This window comes from Choloepus didactylus, chromosome 2 (genome assembly GCF_015220235.1).
Source record: "Choloepus didactylus isolate mChoDid1 chromosome 2, mChoDid1.pri, whole genome shotgun sequence".
NCBI classification, from domain to species: Eukaryota; Metazoa; Chordata; class Mammalia; order Pilosa; family Megalonychidae; genus Choloepus; species Choloepus didactylus.
Genome location: NC_051308.1, coordinates 22,091,656 through 22,108,531, shown reverse-complemented (window position 1 = coordinate 22,108,531; position 16,876 = coordinate 22,091,656). Strand labels below are relative to the sequence as shown.

General features: G+C 33.8%; 1 protein-coding gene across 5 annotated transcripts in view; it reads right to left on the bottom strand.

Moving 5' to 3' along the window:
* The window catches only part of RYR2 (ryanodine receptor 2), a 769,122-nt gene that overhangs the window by 454,530 nt on the left and 297,716 nt on the right, over positions 1 to 16,876 (bottom strand). For all 5 annotated transcript variants that reach the window (XM_037821856.1, XM_037821863.1, XM_037821872.1 and 2 more), the window contains exon 4: positions 5,205 to 5,219. In XM_037821856.1, the coding sequence (XP_037677784.1) occupies positions 5,205 to 5,219 (15 nt within the window). The remainder of the gene's footprint in view (positions 1 to 5,204; positions 5,220 to 16,876) is intronic.

The window sequence follows — 16,876 nt, the reverse complement described above, 5'->3', positions numbered from 1 at the left end:
GGTGTGCCTTAGTCCAATATGGCTGAAGTCCCTATAAGCAAGGGAAATTGAAGCCACAGGAAGCAACCAGAAGATAGATGTCAACAGAACCTAGAGGAGAAAGGAGAAGACGTCACCATGTGTATTGCCATGTGACAGAAAAGCCAAGGAACCCCAAAGATCGCTGGCCAGCCAGAAGATACTGACCTGGGAGGAAGCAAGTCTTCCAGCCTCTGAAACCATGAGCCAACAGACTCCTGTCGTTAAGCCAACCCATTGTATGGTATATGTTTTAGCACTTAGGAAACTAAAATACTAAGTGAAGAGCACACGCTAAGGCATTATGCTACTGTAATCACAAAGTGTTTACAAAAAGGGGCATAATTGTATCATAGTGTTGGGTTGCAGAGAACAGTAACAAGAAAAATTTTATTCATCTCATTTTCTTTGGATTAGTTTGTTAAGAGCGCATCTTTTCATATCATTATTAATTTCCAAAACTATAATACCGAAAACCCAACGGTATTTAATACACTTGACAGTTACACCAAACTTTTTTTAATGAAGTACAGGACCTTGAATTTAACAAGAAGTGCTCCTTTTACTGTAAAAGTTTGCTTATGCATTTTATCTTTATGTGTGTGTTTAAATGTAAATTATGCCACAGTAACTTAATTTTGTAACTTAAAAGGTCAAGTCACTATTAACACAAAATGGAAATAATTTCTGTTGCATGGTCTCCAGTACTTTCCCTCTGATCTGGAATTTTAAATGATACTAGGGTAATTGGCTCTATTCAGAAAAAAATAAAATGTGTAATCTACACTCTTGGGCATGTTGGATAAGTTGTTCATTCAACATTATTCAGCCTTGGGTACATATGAGGTAAGCCAAGTTATTTGGTTAATTATGTTGATTTTCTTTCTAATTTGGCCTGATCATTGTTTTAATTTAATTCACCAAATATTTATGAACTTCCTCTGATGTGGGAACTACTGTAACTTTATGAGGATGGTTATACCACCTACCAGCTAGCCCCTTCTAGGAATCTGCCTTCGAGATTCTACAACAACCTACCTTAAGTGGACTGTGGGACTTCCCCAGAGTATTTCAATGAGAAAAAGGTTATTTATTTCTGTTAGCTGATTTATCACAAGCAAAAGCAACTCAGTACTCTGGAACAAGAGCTCAGTCTCTCCCTCTAAACCACCACCACCAAACCTGAAACTATAAGCATAGCGATATTACATAGTAAAATTTGAGAATCCAGCCAGGACCAACTAGATAAGCCTCAATAAAGCAACAGGGCAGCAAAGTTCAAGGTTAGCTTGTGTTTCAAGATAACACTTAGGGAAAAATAGTCTTGTATTTTAAACTTTACAAATAAAGTGTTCCACAGAATCTAAAACATTAGAAAAGTAAGTAGTGCTTTTAATTATACCAACTAAAAGGAAAATCAGAAGATTAAATCTTATGTATACAAATAAAGTTTCAGTTTGCATTAATGCCATCTATACTTTAAATAAGTTCAGCTAACTTTCCAAGAAAAATATTACATTAAAGAAACATTCCTTCCTATTCAATATTCAAAAAATAGTTATTAGTTTTCTACTGTATGAGAGGCAAAGGACAAGTTACTTAGTATATTATGCATAAACTCCCAGTCTGTTTTCGTCTGCCTTGCATGTGAGAGTTCTGAAAACTCCACTCATTCATTCAACAAAATATTTATTGACTTCCATTTTGTTGCCTTCAAAATATTTGCACATTAGCAGTAAATAAAGTGGAAGTTTTGGAACTACGTCTTTGTATTTCTTAACATCCCCAACTATATGATGGGTTATCAGGTCCTTATAGTAAAAGCACTACATGGAACTCTGCTCCCCTTCTCTAATTGGCTATGTTGATAGCAGCGTTGGTGAGTTGCCTGCAGCCCTTCTCCATCACCGTTCAGTAGAACCAGGAGACTGAAGCCAGCTAATCAACTGCAGTCTGCTATAGACAATTATGGTCTACATGTGGAGACACTTTTCTCTTAGGAAGTAAATTATAGTCTCTAAACTCACAAAAATCTAAATATTTCTGGCATAAGAACCAAGCATCATATAATAAAAGGTAAAATTTGACTTGTTGAAAATATCCATAAAATTTTTTTCAGTTTTGTTTATTTATGGGTTTGGTTTCACCAACCCTCAGATGACTACCAGGGTTAAAGCTGCACAATAGTGTAAAAGAAACTCATGAAATTTAAGTGGATAAAAACAGTCTGAGGACCTTCAAACAAAATCTAAACAACACTGTTCTACAAATGCTAAATTATCCTCACTTCAGATTTTCATGGATTAATGTAATAACAACTTAGTATCAAGCATGCCTAGATCTCCAGGATATTGCCAAAAATGTCCACTTAGAAAATGCATATTGTAGACTTTAGTGTAGACACGCTTACATCAACAATAATTTGGAATAATAGGCAGTCAAGAAGCATTTTTATGCATCTGTTATACTTTTCTGTGGGGAGACGGACCAACTGGGTCATTATAGCTACATTTAAAGTATGACTGTCAGATGCTTAAAATGTTTAACAGGGACCTAATACATAAAATCAGAACAGTAATTACTTAATGACTAATAATCACTAAAGAGGTTTATATACATACAAATTACTGGCTCTGTGCTTTTTAAATATATACTTGTAGTATATATTTGCTTATTTACCTGCCCTTTGTATTGCTGCTGATAAAGCCAATTAATCTGCTAACTATAAAAAATCTAAATAACTTAAGTTTTTCCATTTTCCTAATCATCTCTTCAGTTCAAAAATGCTATGTTAATCAATGTAAGACATTTCTTATAATTCTAGGCCCTTAATATGCAAGAACATTTTAAAATAAATCGGACTAAACAGGAGAACTTTCTATATCCTAGACAGCGATAAAATAACTTGCTATTTTAGAATAAAACAATAGAATCTTAAAAGGAGTTTCCTTCAAGCAATACTGCACTATGCCTCCAAAATTAAAAATGAAAGAAAACAAAAAGAAATTTGCATCAGAGTGCTTTTACTTTTATAGTGCTCAGATATTCCAGTAGAAAAGCTTTTTAAGTTCACCTTCAAAAATGAACAGTACTTGAGAAATAGAAAAATTAGTTGTGTCAGGAAGAAAAAACAGAAAGTTGTCTCTAGGCCTAATCGTTTCCAGCTCCTGAGAGTGACGTATAACTGTAAACGTGAACAGCACACAGGAAACAAGAGCAGTACACACACTGCTGAGCCTGGGATTTCAATCCACCACCTGCGGGTCCCCAGCAGCAGGAGACACCCAAGCAGCCCTGCCATTTTTAAGCAGTGAATTGAATAACAGGATCACAGTATGGTTATAATAATTAATGGGAAATTTTACTTCAGTGCAAAATAAATGTGCCTCAGAAAGCTAGCTGAGCACTGTCAAGATGGCCACTTGGTACCAAATGACTTACTTGTAATGGCATCTTGACCAAAAGTCTCCCAAGGGAACCAGTCTTATGACATTAGCAATCACTGTTTAGTGCCATCAAGCAGAAATTGGCTCCCTCAATGAGAAAGCATCTGTCTGGTTCTGAGAAGTCAAACGATATATTTCCTGGTAGGAACTCCAAAGCAAATCATGGTTGAAAGGTGAAAGCTAAATAAAATTCAGCATCATTTTCCTTTTAAGTGGCTTAAATTACAATAATTTCATGCATATGTCCTTCCCTTAATCAAATTCTAAACTTTCCAGATCATCCAATGCAGGTATGAAAATAAGCCACTGGCCTTCTGGCCTTGCAGTTAACAGAAATCACAGCCTAATTAAACTGTTTAGGCATACCATCTGGTTTTAACTGATTCTGCATCATCTTTCCAATTGCATTGGTTTTTATTTAAATCTGGTATCATGACAGAGCTTGAAATATTTGTTTCAGGCAATGATTCCATTCACTCTTTAAAGGGAAGTAGACATGGCATTGGACGGGGTGGAGATAGGGGTTAGGTGATAAAATGAGTAAACAGAGATTTAGCAAGACAGTTTTTGCTGACCTAATTTCATTACTTGTTAATATTTGCAAGGAGATGAAATATTTATACCTTATTGCTGCTTATATCATTTTCCCAACCCAAACCCTTGTTTCCTGATATGTTTATTGTGGTTAATGTCCAGTCCTCTCAATATAATTTTATTTTCTACTGAAAAATGATAGCTGGAGTTATTTGAAATTTTAGAACATGTTTTATTCCCCTGTTGATAGATGGCTCCAAGAGTCCTCTGTTCTGTCATCCCATCCAAACTGTCAAGTTCTTACAGTTGGCAAAGAGGTCTAGTTTATGGTATTCCACCATGTACCTCGTTCAGAGGTTCACAAAATATGAACAGACTTAACTAAGAAATGTAATAGATGGACCCAAGTAGCCTGCTTCCCCTTCTTCAAAACAACCTTTAAATCTAGATCTGGGGTTTCGATTTAACCCTTTCCAGAGTTTGTATCTATTGAAACAGCATTCTTTAGAAATTCTAAATATCAAGCCTTATTAACTAAAAACAACTAAATTTCTCTATATATTGTCTCACAGCTTTTAGAATAAAAAATTTAAATGTCATGAATGCTGCATGTATGTCCTGAAGTAACCCCATTCTTCTGTTCCTATCCTTCCCCAACATATTCTCGTCACTGGTATATCATGTATTGTACTCTTCTCTTTCTCTTGACTTCTTTTAAAACTTTTCTGGTTTTCTAATTTGATTGAGAAATGAAAACAGCTTGAATTATTTTCATATTATTTCTTCTGAAGTAAGTAAGTAGACAGTAGTTTCTTGGTGTCTCTTCTAAGTTCCCAGTGTGAGAATTTCCTATTGCATTCATACAAGAGTGTTTAAACACAATACAGCCAATATAATCCCAGAGTGAAACTCTAAAGAGAGAGCTATAAAATATCTGTTTTAATGGGAGAAAGTTCTAATGTTGACTGAAAAAAAAACTTAATGTGCTACACTATGACCAAAAGACGTGAAATATTGCTTGTTAAGTCATTAAATTTAAAGATGTGGTTTATTTATTTAATTTAAAAGTTTCAAAGTTTGATTTATTTTTTAAAACTTCAATATGTGATGAAAACTGCCATAGTTTTTAAAAAATAAAACAAGCAAGTATAACCAAGCTTAAAACCCACAAGGTATTACATTTACAGAGACGTTCCAGTGTCTTACCTTCATCATGAATTTCTGTGGGGGCATAAGGAAAAGAGAAAAAATGTTAAATATACATCATTTCAAAGACTTATTTTTATTAAAATATCTCATCTATAAAAGCTCCATTCCACTAAATGGAGCGATGTGAACAATAAACAAAAAACATTCACTGTGTTGTCATAACAAAAGCTTAATATCAACTACATGCTAGAGAAAAGCTGTAACAAGCAAAACTCTTTTTAAAATGTCTTTACAATAGTTCTTTTTACATGAAAACATGCTGCTCTACTTTTATGCGTGATTCAATTTACAACATATTTAAGCACTAAAAAAAGAGTATAATCTTAAATATATACTCTGAAAGTGCCTTAAAAGAAACTTCATTTAATTTTTTGCATAAAGTGCAGTGATACAAATATAACCCAATTAATTTTAGAAAAAATAGTGGATTAGAAATAGGTAAAGTAGATCATAAACTAATATGTTGCATTGAGTTGCTCACATTTCATGCAAAGTAACAGTAAGCAATTCCTTAGACACTATATATTGTGAGAGGTGAATTTCAAAGAAAAACAGAAACTTTTTTTTCCTTTCCTATAAAATGACAAGTCTCTTTTCATGATTTATACTGTAATACCTCTTTTCATCTACAAAGCACAATGTATATATATTTTTCCTTCATTTTCTCTAAATCCATAGTTTTCTTTGACTTTTTACTCCTATGATAAGTACGTATGTGAAAAAGAGCTAAGAAAGAAAAATGTCATATTTCTATATTTAGGGATAAATTTAGTTGTCAGGAGCATGTCTAAGTCCTACAGAGAAAAGATATGCATAAAAACATTAATTTTAAAGAAAAGAGCAAAGGAAAGTTTTCTGATATATGAAATATTGCAGCTATTTTTCTGAAATACCATATATGTGCATTACTCAATGGCAATTCTATTGAGACCACATTTTTTTGCATTTTCCAATATTATAATTTTGAGGGGAAATTGTAAAGAACATTCATTCTCACCTTAGAAAATATAGGTTATTTGGTTACATTTTGTAACTGATATTAAGGGTAAATCATATCAGGAAACTTATTTTCCAAGTTGAAACCCATCAAATCACATGACAGCTATCAAAAGTGAATTAAGTCCCTGTTCAGAATAAATACTTTTTAAGCCTTGGTTCAATGAAAGAAAAAATCCAAAATTTTGCTATGGAACATAGGTTTTTAGGTACTTTCTTGGTGAGACTTTTTTAAAATTGTGCTAGACTTTTGGAATTTTTCTTTGAAAAATGTTCTCAGCCTGATTTTGAAGTTTTCTAGGTTGAAATACTTTAAAACTGTAGAGGATAGAAAAAGGGTGGTCAATAGTTACTGAGATCTTCTGTTTGGAATTTCTAAGTTGTGCATGACCACAGGGGGAGCAAAGACACAGAGAGAATAATCTGAATATATGATAAAATAGAATGAATACAACAAGTTAGTAATTAGGGCAAAAATATCTCTTTATAGAAAGGGAAAGAATAACATATATAATAGAAACACGTTATTCTCAAAAGATAATCAAGAACAAGAAAGACCGTTTGTGGCACTGATGAAATCTTTTGTACAAATCATTTATTGGTCAATCTGGTTTAAGTGCTAGATATTACCAAAGTTCTACTTTATGAAATATCCCCCAAAAAAGGATCATTCAAGGTCAAAGAAAAAAGGAAAATATATTAAAACAAAAAGGATGAATGTGTTATCTTAACTTTAATTTAAACTGCTTAGTAATGATGAAAATCAACATGCAGACCAAGAATAATATCTACCACCACCATCACCACTCCCAAAAAAATCCTTTAAAAGTTGGTGACATGACAGAAGGGAGGAAAAAACTCAAACATAAAGATAAATATTGAAGAAAGTAGCCTCAACTTAGGTCTGGAGAATATTTCTCTTATGCTTATGATATTTTGATAACAGAACTGTTTATTCTACTTAAAAAAATTTAATTAGACAAGAGCTATAAGATACAGTAAGAGATGACCATAAGGACAATTATCATACCGCACATGGCATGGATTCTGGCAGTACTCTGTTAGGAGAATTTTTTGAATGATGATCAGTTTGCATAGAAATACAAAGGGAGGAAAGTTCTTGAAGGTGAAACTGCAGATGGCAGTAACTCATTGTCACAGGGTTAGTTTACTTCAGAACTGACAGGTCAGATGCAGCTCCAATGTGAGCAAGAGTTGGAGGCATAACTCCCCATTATGCTACATTAACTTGAAAACAAGGAAGATAAATGATTATCCTTATTTTATAATGCAAATATAGATGGTGCTGGGAGTCAAATGGATGACAAAAAGAAGCAGGATAGTCTTTGCTCTATGAGCATTTATCACTTAATCTAGTAGATCTAAAGACCTAAGATACTTTTGTAGCATTTGCAAACAATTATTAACAGAGAAACAATTCAAATAACAATACTTTTTTCTGAAAGTTGTGAACAAATATTGGCCGTCAAGAGAATGAATCATTTTGTTCAATCTGTTACTGTTTCAAAAATTTAAACAGGGATCCGGTGATGTAAAAAGGCTCCTCTACCGTAATTATGCCTTTCAGTTCAATCTTAAATTTTGTGAACTATTATATCAGTTTATTATTAAAGAACTTTTACTGAAATGTCTCCTCAACAGTTACATAAAGAATCATCAGCAAAGCAACAAAACAAACATTTGGGTGTGTGTGTGGGGGGGGGTGGGTGTCATTAAAAAGAATTATTAATCCAATAACCTCATAAATTAGGGTAATTTAGGCTGAGGAGTCCTTCTGGCATTAGGTTCTATTAAGGGAGTGAAATGTTCTACTCTGCACACAATATATCCATCTAACTTAAGCTTCTTTTGTCATCTCTTTTGTCCTTGTATTGAGATTTTGGGATTCTTCAGAATGCTCCATCTTGTAAGCTCTCTTTTTTGAGTGAGAAGCTATCTAGTAAACTTCATTATGTTCAGAAAAGGAAAGTTATTTCACCACCACAGACTTGGGTTTGGTGGAGGGTGTTTTTAGTTAATGACACTCCCAACAAGTCTTAGGAGACAGAAGAAATTCTAAGATGAAAAATTCCAAGTTCCAAACATATATCAACATTATCTAATAGAATATATGGATACATATTTGTGGACAACCTCAACTACTGCTCTTATGATGAAAATATCTCATGTAACTGCTTAATTCTCTATGGCTTAGACCCCTGAAAATATCCAAGAATGCACTGATAGACAGACATGCTAACTGTAGGCCCATAATGCAACACAAAGAGGTTCTACATTCAGCCCATGAAAGACCAATTATATAGATAGCAATACAATCCACAGCAAAGCTCTTGCTTCACTCATGTTAATGACCATCACTGACATCTAGTTGCTCGTGCACTCTAGCATGTTTAAAAATAATTCACTATATTCTTTTAGGCATATTGGTAGCAACTATTATCCTTCTCAGTTTATCTACAATTCTGTACAGAGTTTTTAAATGGGCTGTCTTTTTTTGGGGGTATAACAGACTTGACATATATATGTATACAATTATCTACTTCTTCATTAGAATGGTAAAGGAAAATAAATGATTCTGATAAGCTACTATAAATCGTAATATTTTATCTGACATGTTTAGAAATCACTGAGCTGCATAGAGGCATAAAATATGAAACAGAAGAAGTATCTAAGTCCACCTTCTTTTACCAGCTTGTCTCAAGGGAGATTTCCCTAAATAAAAAAAGAAATCAGATTGATCTCTAATAGAGGATAGGCATATAACAACACTGACCAGAGGACATATATAGAATAATGACCTGAAGACATATAAACCCCACCCTTGCTCAAATTACCACCTGCATAGAAAATATCATCTATATCCGTATATAAATGATTTTCTATATGTTTTTCAACCATTTCAAACATGAATGAAGCCTGACAATATGAAAGCATCTCAAGCACTTTCACATAATTTTAGTGGAAATATTATCATTTCTTAAACCTACTGTTGATTTAGGAACATTTGAAATGGGTTTGTATTTTAACAATTAAAACAGCATCAACATATTTGGAGAAAAAGAAAGTACTGGTACAAGGCAGCTTCAGACTATAAACAATGCATCATATAAAACAATTTCACAATCTTTTCTATTTCTTTATTACCCCCACCTCCACCCATGGCCTGCAATCCCAGGTCTCCATGTTGGAAATCAATGCTATAGATAAGGGGAGGACTGGAGTTGGCATAAAGGAAAATAACAATCACTTTTTTAATCCATGTCCCAGAAATGTTATTTCCTTTTGAAAGGTGACGAGCACTGTTAGGTCACTCAATGGGCTTATGAGTAAGCAGGCACACAGGTGATCAAAGATAGACTAATGGAGGAAGGAAAAAGGTGGTGGTGGTGGTGGAGAGAAAGAGAGAGAGAGAGAGAGATTCAGTTTTGATGAAGTTATTCAGAATTATACTTAATTATACTATCAGAAAACTTTCATCAGGCTTCTATAGGTCTTAATCTGTGGCTATTAAATGTATTCTGTAGACAAGGAAGTATAACAGGGTACTAAAATAGGAAACCTGTCTCAGAACAAAAGAGTGGCAAGTATCACCATATTCCAAGCACATGGTTATACCAACTGAGCAGGAATGGCAAAGTGAGTGGCTGGAAATCGGCTTGCTGTACTTAGCTGACCACCCACCTCTGATCTATCAGAAGAGGTCAAAAGGAGAGAGATGGTTTCTTAGAGCAAGGTATCAGTAGGCTCTACATCCTATGTCCTCCCCAAGGTCCTCTTCCCCTCAATTCCAGTGAGAGTGGCAGCAGGGAGATTACTGTCCCCAGGAGTAAACAAACCAGACAAAATAGACCCATATCGAACAACGACCAGAGATAGAGAGGCAAGCAGCTGGCCCAGCAGGGCCTGACCACAGAGTGTAGGTCTACAACTAGAAGCGACTGCACTGCCACCAAGCAAATAGGGGCCATACCAGATAACATCCATCTGGGATTGCCTAAGATGCCACCAAGATGGCCACCTAGAAAGGCCTGGAGATCTCAGCACACAGAGACAATGAGAGGTGATGCATTTGGCTACAGAAGAGAACTCTCAGTTTCTGATGATAGGAGTTCTTTCACAGAAACCTCCAAGTACCCATGAGAGAAAGTCAACTTTAAACATCTGGCAAGCCTGCTGAATGGCACTATGATCAAAGGCCCTTCCTGCCAACTTTTCACTCATCCCTCCTTCCCACTGTACCCCCGAGAGGGTCAGGTGCTCCAGGCAATGAATTGGGGTGTGAGTAAGTCAGAAGAGGAAGTGAGAAGCTTCCCATACCCCCATTCCCTCTCAGCCTTCCCCCCGCCTCCCCAGGAGCTGCCTGAGCTGAAGGAGAGGAGATAACCCGAATTAAACTCAGAGTTTTGCCTATTATGGAGGATTGGCCATTTTAATTATCGAAATGAGACCTTTGTAACTTAAAATGACTGTGGGCTGTTTCATCATCTGAATAAGACATGAAAGGTCCTGAGATCCATCCCAGATTTAGCCCAAGGCCCAGAGAAGAAGCAGCCCCATAGAGCAGTTTTCACCCCAAGGTAGAGGGGGCAGGGGGTTAAGTTGTATTCTATTGCCCTTTGAGGTACCTGTTACAGAAGAATTTCAAACTTCATAACAGCAAAAGCATAAGATTTGAACTCTACAGGTTTCTGAGAAAGAAATAATTCAAATTTAAAATTTACTGACATATAAATATAATGATCATCAGTTTTCTAAAATAAATTCAGTGGAATCTTTTATTTATATAATATTTAAATGAACATATATTTCAGCATCAATGTGTTTTATCATTACTATAGAAATAATACTTAATACAAGAAAAGGCTAGTCCTCATTCTAATCCTATACCCAAGGAGATAATGACCCATGAATAACCTACATAAGGCTATAAAACTACTCATTGGTAAAGCTAACCCTCATATTTTCAGCTCTGTGGTATTTCTATTGCTTTCTCAGAACTAGAAAGCAATCTCTACTATAAAGATTTACAAATAAACTTTTAAAATAAACTTTGAGATGAGAAAACATGGACATGAGAAAACATGAGAGGAAAAAAGCAACACAGTGAAGCAAATCAAAAGTAACCAAGTGCACAGAGGAACAAACAGAAATACTTACAGACAATTGTAAAATGGTGATTTTATTCATTTATGTGTTCTATCTATTCTATTCCAAAAGAAATGAAGCAGCTTGAGTGGTTGATTCAAGAAATACCCATCTGTGTATGGCACAGAAATACTGTCATGGAAGTGAAGGGAAGCAAAGATGAAGCAAAGGTGGAGAACTTCTTTTGAAATAGCTGATAAGAGAAAAACAGAGGTGGCATCCATGTTCTTAGAAAGAAACAGGTTTCCATTTTTAAGGGAACAAAAATGTAAAGCATGGTTCAGAATCTTATCTGCAGGCACCAAGGAGGATATGGAATTTCTAAAAGCGATACCTAAAATGAGTAAAATGAGAAGTAGCTTAGTTATGAAGGGAGCGTCAATGAATTTAATGGTACTTTGAAATACAATATAGAAACAGTAGTTCTCAAAAGTCAATATGGATGCCATCTTCATGGAAATGGTACATCTAAAAATAAAAGATTTTTTGAAAATAAAGGCTGAATTAAGTGAAAAAGAGAAGACCCATAAAAAGCCAGATGACTATGCAGTTGTTTGGGAAACTATTGAAAGGGACCTGAAAGACTACCGAAAAGATAACAAAAATCTCAAAATACTGCATCATGAAAATTGGACCCCGAATCAGGAAAAATAATGAGGAAAAAATGAAGCCATCAGCTAAGCTGATCTTAAATGATTCACCATATTAAGTCAGCAAGGCAAATGAAAAAATCATACAACAATGAAAAAATGTCACTATTCTGCATTCTTGGGGGGAAAAAGCACAGTAAGGAGGGACATGAGTGTTGGTTAGAATCTAATTTCATTCATAAACAAGGGGTTTTAAAAAAATGAAAGGAATCTTAGCTTTCATACTGCACAATTTGTGGCAATGTTGGTCCCAGTACTTAGACTCTAGATCCTACAACTGCACTGCTTTCACATGACACTGTCCACATTATGGCTGCATTAATCTATAATACATGGAAAAATATAAGGACTAAAAGTGAGATTTTAAGATTAAACAGTCAAGGCTTATTGGCAAAGATACACAGAATTAATAATACAAGCCGTTCTGTTGGCCAGAAGCATATTATAATTACAAAGCCAATTATGTAAGGACTACATGGCTCTGGGTACGGAGAGTATTTCAACATACCCCATTTCAGATGAGGCAAAACCGGAAACTTAAAAGGTTCTAATTAGACACCTGTTAATGGATGTGTTCATTACAAGATAGCCGTTATTTTGAACACTAATTGTACAAGCCACACTAGGAAGCAAAATAAAAAGATTAAAGGCAACAGCAAGCATGCACTTGTTTAGATCACAGTTTCTTTGTAAATACATGAAAACACATACCCATTTTTCCAAATCAACTTGCTGTAAAAAGAAAAAGCCAAAATAAATAAATAAATAGCTAATAGCATTTCAATCGCTTTCATTTAAACATTTTGAAATGTGATCCCTGCACCAAAATCTACTTCTGATTCTAAAGGATAAAGCTCAGAATTCACGCTTTCAATTAACAACATTTAATCTTCCCAAACAAACAAAAAGCTCTCAATTAATTTAGTAATCTAAACTTCAAAAGACATTAGGCTGGAAAAGCACCAGGTAACTGAAATAATGACAATCCAATGATTTCAAAAGTAAAGGCGACCATTTACCTAATTCTCAACTTAATGTGTCTCCTGAGTTAGGGACACTATTCTCCTGCTCTAAGTATCTATTTAATGTCAATTTAGAGATATAGCCATCTAACTATACTTCAATCCTGACATTAAAAGTAAAAATTATCTTATCTATCTATCATTACATAAAAGTTCACAATATAAAAGGCAGGCCTTGCCAAATAATTTTGAAATTAGAATCAAATTATTTTTAATTGTCTTAATTAATGAATGTATATTAGTCTCATAATCATTATGTGACTCTTTAAAAAAAAATAAATGAGAGTAATTATATCCACAGTGTAAAAAGAACCAACAAATTAAAAGCCAGATGTCAAGAGAGACTTAAATAAACTTCTACAATGTCCAAGAATTCCTAGCAGATCAATAAGAATAAAAAAATTCAACAAGAGGCATATTCAGTCCCAAAGTTAGGTTTCCATAAACTCCTTCTATAAAATGTATGATAATTGAGGTTTGCTTTAGACTCTTCAAGCATTTAACTTGATTTGCAACATTTTTCCGAAGAAAAATAATCAGGTAAGAAGATAATGCTAATTAGTAGGAAAGCTTGGGCTAGAGCTAAGAATCTCCCCACCCCTAAGTATCAAGCTCCTGGCAGGCAATGAGCATATGTTATATAGACTGATTATTTTTAAGATGTTATAAAATGGTTAGCAATATATAGCCTAAATATAAAGGTGGAATTGTTTTGAAACTCTGGTGAAAATCCAATAGGTGAGTTATAACAGAATATTTTAGTTTCTTGAGTAATTTCTTTAGTCACTAGAAAAACATGCAGTCGTTTAAGAAAGGATGCTTTACTGAAACAGAAAAGCCTGGTTTTCAGTAGACATTTTTCAAGAAATTTGGCTGTTATATAAAGTCTGAGTTCTCACTTTAAACATTAACCTAATAGAGGGTTGAATCCATTTCTTCTGAACATGGGACAAAGAGAAGCAACTTTATAGTCATGCCCAGTACAGTGCAGCCATCATTCACATTTTTACCCCCCAAAAAACAAATTCTTACATGTATTCTCTTCCAAGAAAAACAATTCAAAGACGTGTGAAATGTTTTTGTTTTAATGTTTATCAAGAAAACAGTATCTACCATACATTTAGTGGTTTCAATGATTATCAAAGACATTATATTATGCCATCAACATGTTCATGTCTAAATGTTAAACATTCACAGAAAGGCATGCATGCATACATGCACACTCATATTGGTGCAAAGGTAAACTGCTGGGAGATTTTTTTTCCAGAAGAAAGAGAACTTGTTCTCAAGAACCACAGTTAAAAGTATTATAAAAGAAGTACAACACATTTTTTAATGATTTATATTACAAAAGTAAAATAGTTTTAAAATTAAAATTTTGAAGATGAACGTCCACTGACCAACTAATACACATTTTAGAATTTGGCATATTTCTAATATCCATAGAAATATGCATACTTCTACAGGGCTGCTCTGCTCTGCACCCCTTTTGAAGGAGAGCAAAGCAATAGGCACCAACCAGAAAACGGTGTCCTCAGTAGCTGAAGTTTGTGGCAATATCATGTCAGACACGATAGCCAAACACCCAAAGAAAGGCTTGGCAACAGCGTATGTAGGACATCACTTCTCAGCTAAACATACAAGACAAGACAAATGTCCACAGAGCTGAAAGACTGAGGAAAGGGCAACAAAGTTGTAATTATGCATAAGCAATGCAGAGTTATTTCATGACACGTCTCTTATAAATGTTAATGAGAATCACTTAATTAAGTACCTGCAAACAATGAAGAGGAGAATGATTTATACAGAGTTTAAATCAAGAAGAGAAATATAAAACTTGTAACAAATTAACCTGTTTTAGAATTACTATACAATTACCGCATTCATAAAGTGTATAAGACAAAAGAATAAATTTCTAATAATTTATTAGCCAAGAATGAGGAATTTTTGAAAAACATATTGACTCCATTAATTTAGAGAAAAGAAATATTTTTAATATATGTAGGAAATTTTATTAAAATATTTTATTGTGTTAAAACTGAGAAAAGGGACCACCTCCTTTGCAAAGAAAAAAATTTCCACTAAAGGAAACAAAATAGTCATTTAAATACCAACTTGATTCAACAGAAAAGACATGAAGATACAATACACAAAGGAATTAACTCTAAATTATATCATTATATGAAAGGTGAAAGTCATATGCCATCTCTCTTTGTGTTAATATTTTAATTAATACATTTAGGTCACAAATACTTGAATCTATAAAAATGTTTTCACTGATCCTTCCAAATTGCTTAACTTTGTTTTACTATGTAAGTTGGAAATTCTATTATTAAATCTATATGCCATATATCAACTACTTCCTATATGCCAGGCTTTGAGCTAAACACTTACATGTAATCTTATTGTCTGCATTTTATATAAGATGAAATAAAGTACATATAAAGGTTTATGGATCTTCTACAAAGCTAAAATATCACATAGCTACTGAAAAATGGAGCTGGAACTTGAACTTGGGTCTCTGACTTCAAAGTCCCACCCCCTAAACTATCTCTATATACACCAAATCCAACATCACTTCCTTCTTTTTTCAAAATCCTAATCTGCATTTAATTTGGAATTGCTTGACAGCCTATATCTTAGGACAGGTACCACCTAAAGAATGTGTTAAGAAGAACGTAACATTAAGAAAAGAGAATAGTGAAATGCACCTAGATATTCTTACAGAAATAGAAAAAAACTATAATTTACTTTCAGTGGTTCAAACAATATGCCTGTTTTTTTTTAGAACAGAAACATTTCTGGATAACTGCATTAAAACAATAAGACATCCATAATAAGTTTAAAGTTTCTAATACTATTCCAATATTGAGCATGACACAAGAAAAGTAATTAAAATATTTGATGCATGCCTATACCCCATTATCCTATTGTTAAACTTTTTAAAAAAATTAGAGAAAAGTGAAAAACAAAATACTACTCAATCCCATAAATAATTCTCCACATGTTGTTTATTATTAAGATTGGTAAAAAACTTTAAAATTTCGCACACTTGCTCCAGGAATCAAAATATAATGAATTCATTTAGATTTTTTAAAAGTGAAATTATGATGCAAAAGGGACACATTTTTATTGAATATAACATATAGAGAAAAATGAATAAATCATAAGTGTATGGATTGGTAAAATTTTACTCAGTAAACAAACTGGTGTCATCAACACCCAGATCTAGAAAAAACAAGCAATACCTACAACCCAGAGCCTGCCCTCTTGCCCTCCCCATATGTAACCATTATTCTATCACCATGGATTAGTTTTGCCTTTTTGATTTTGGAAAGATAGCATAGGATTCTTTTGTATCTTTCTTTTGTAGCTGACTCTGGCTTTATGAGGTTCATCATGTCATTGTTTATAGTAGCAGTTCATTCATTTTCATTGCTTATAATATTATACTGTCCCGAGTATAACTATTTATCCTTTTAGCTGCTGATTAACCTTTGGGTTGTTTCCAGTTTGGGGCTATTACAAATAATGTTGCAATGACCATTCTTATACACCTCTTTTAATGAAGACATGAATATATTTCTATTTGGTGTATACCAAGAGTGGAATTACTGGGTTATAGATTTATGATTGGTTAGCTATAGTAGACACTGCAAAACAGTTTTCCAAAGTAGTTGTATCACTCTCATCTGCAAGGGATGAGTTTCAATTCTTCCACATGACTACTAGTACTTGGTATTACTTGTCTTTTTAAATTTAACTACTCTGGTGAATGTGTAGCACTATTATTTGTGGCTTTAATCTGCATTTCTCTGATGACTACTAAGATGAA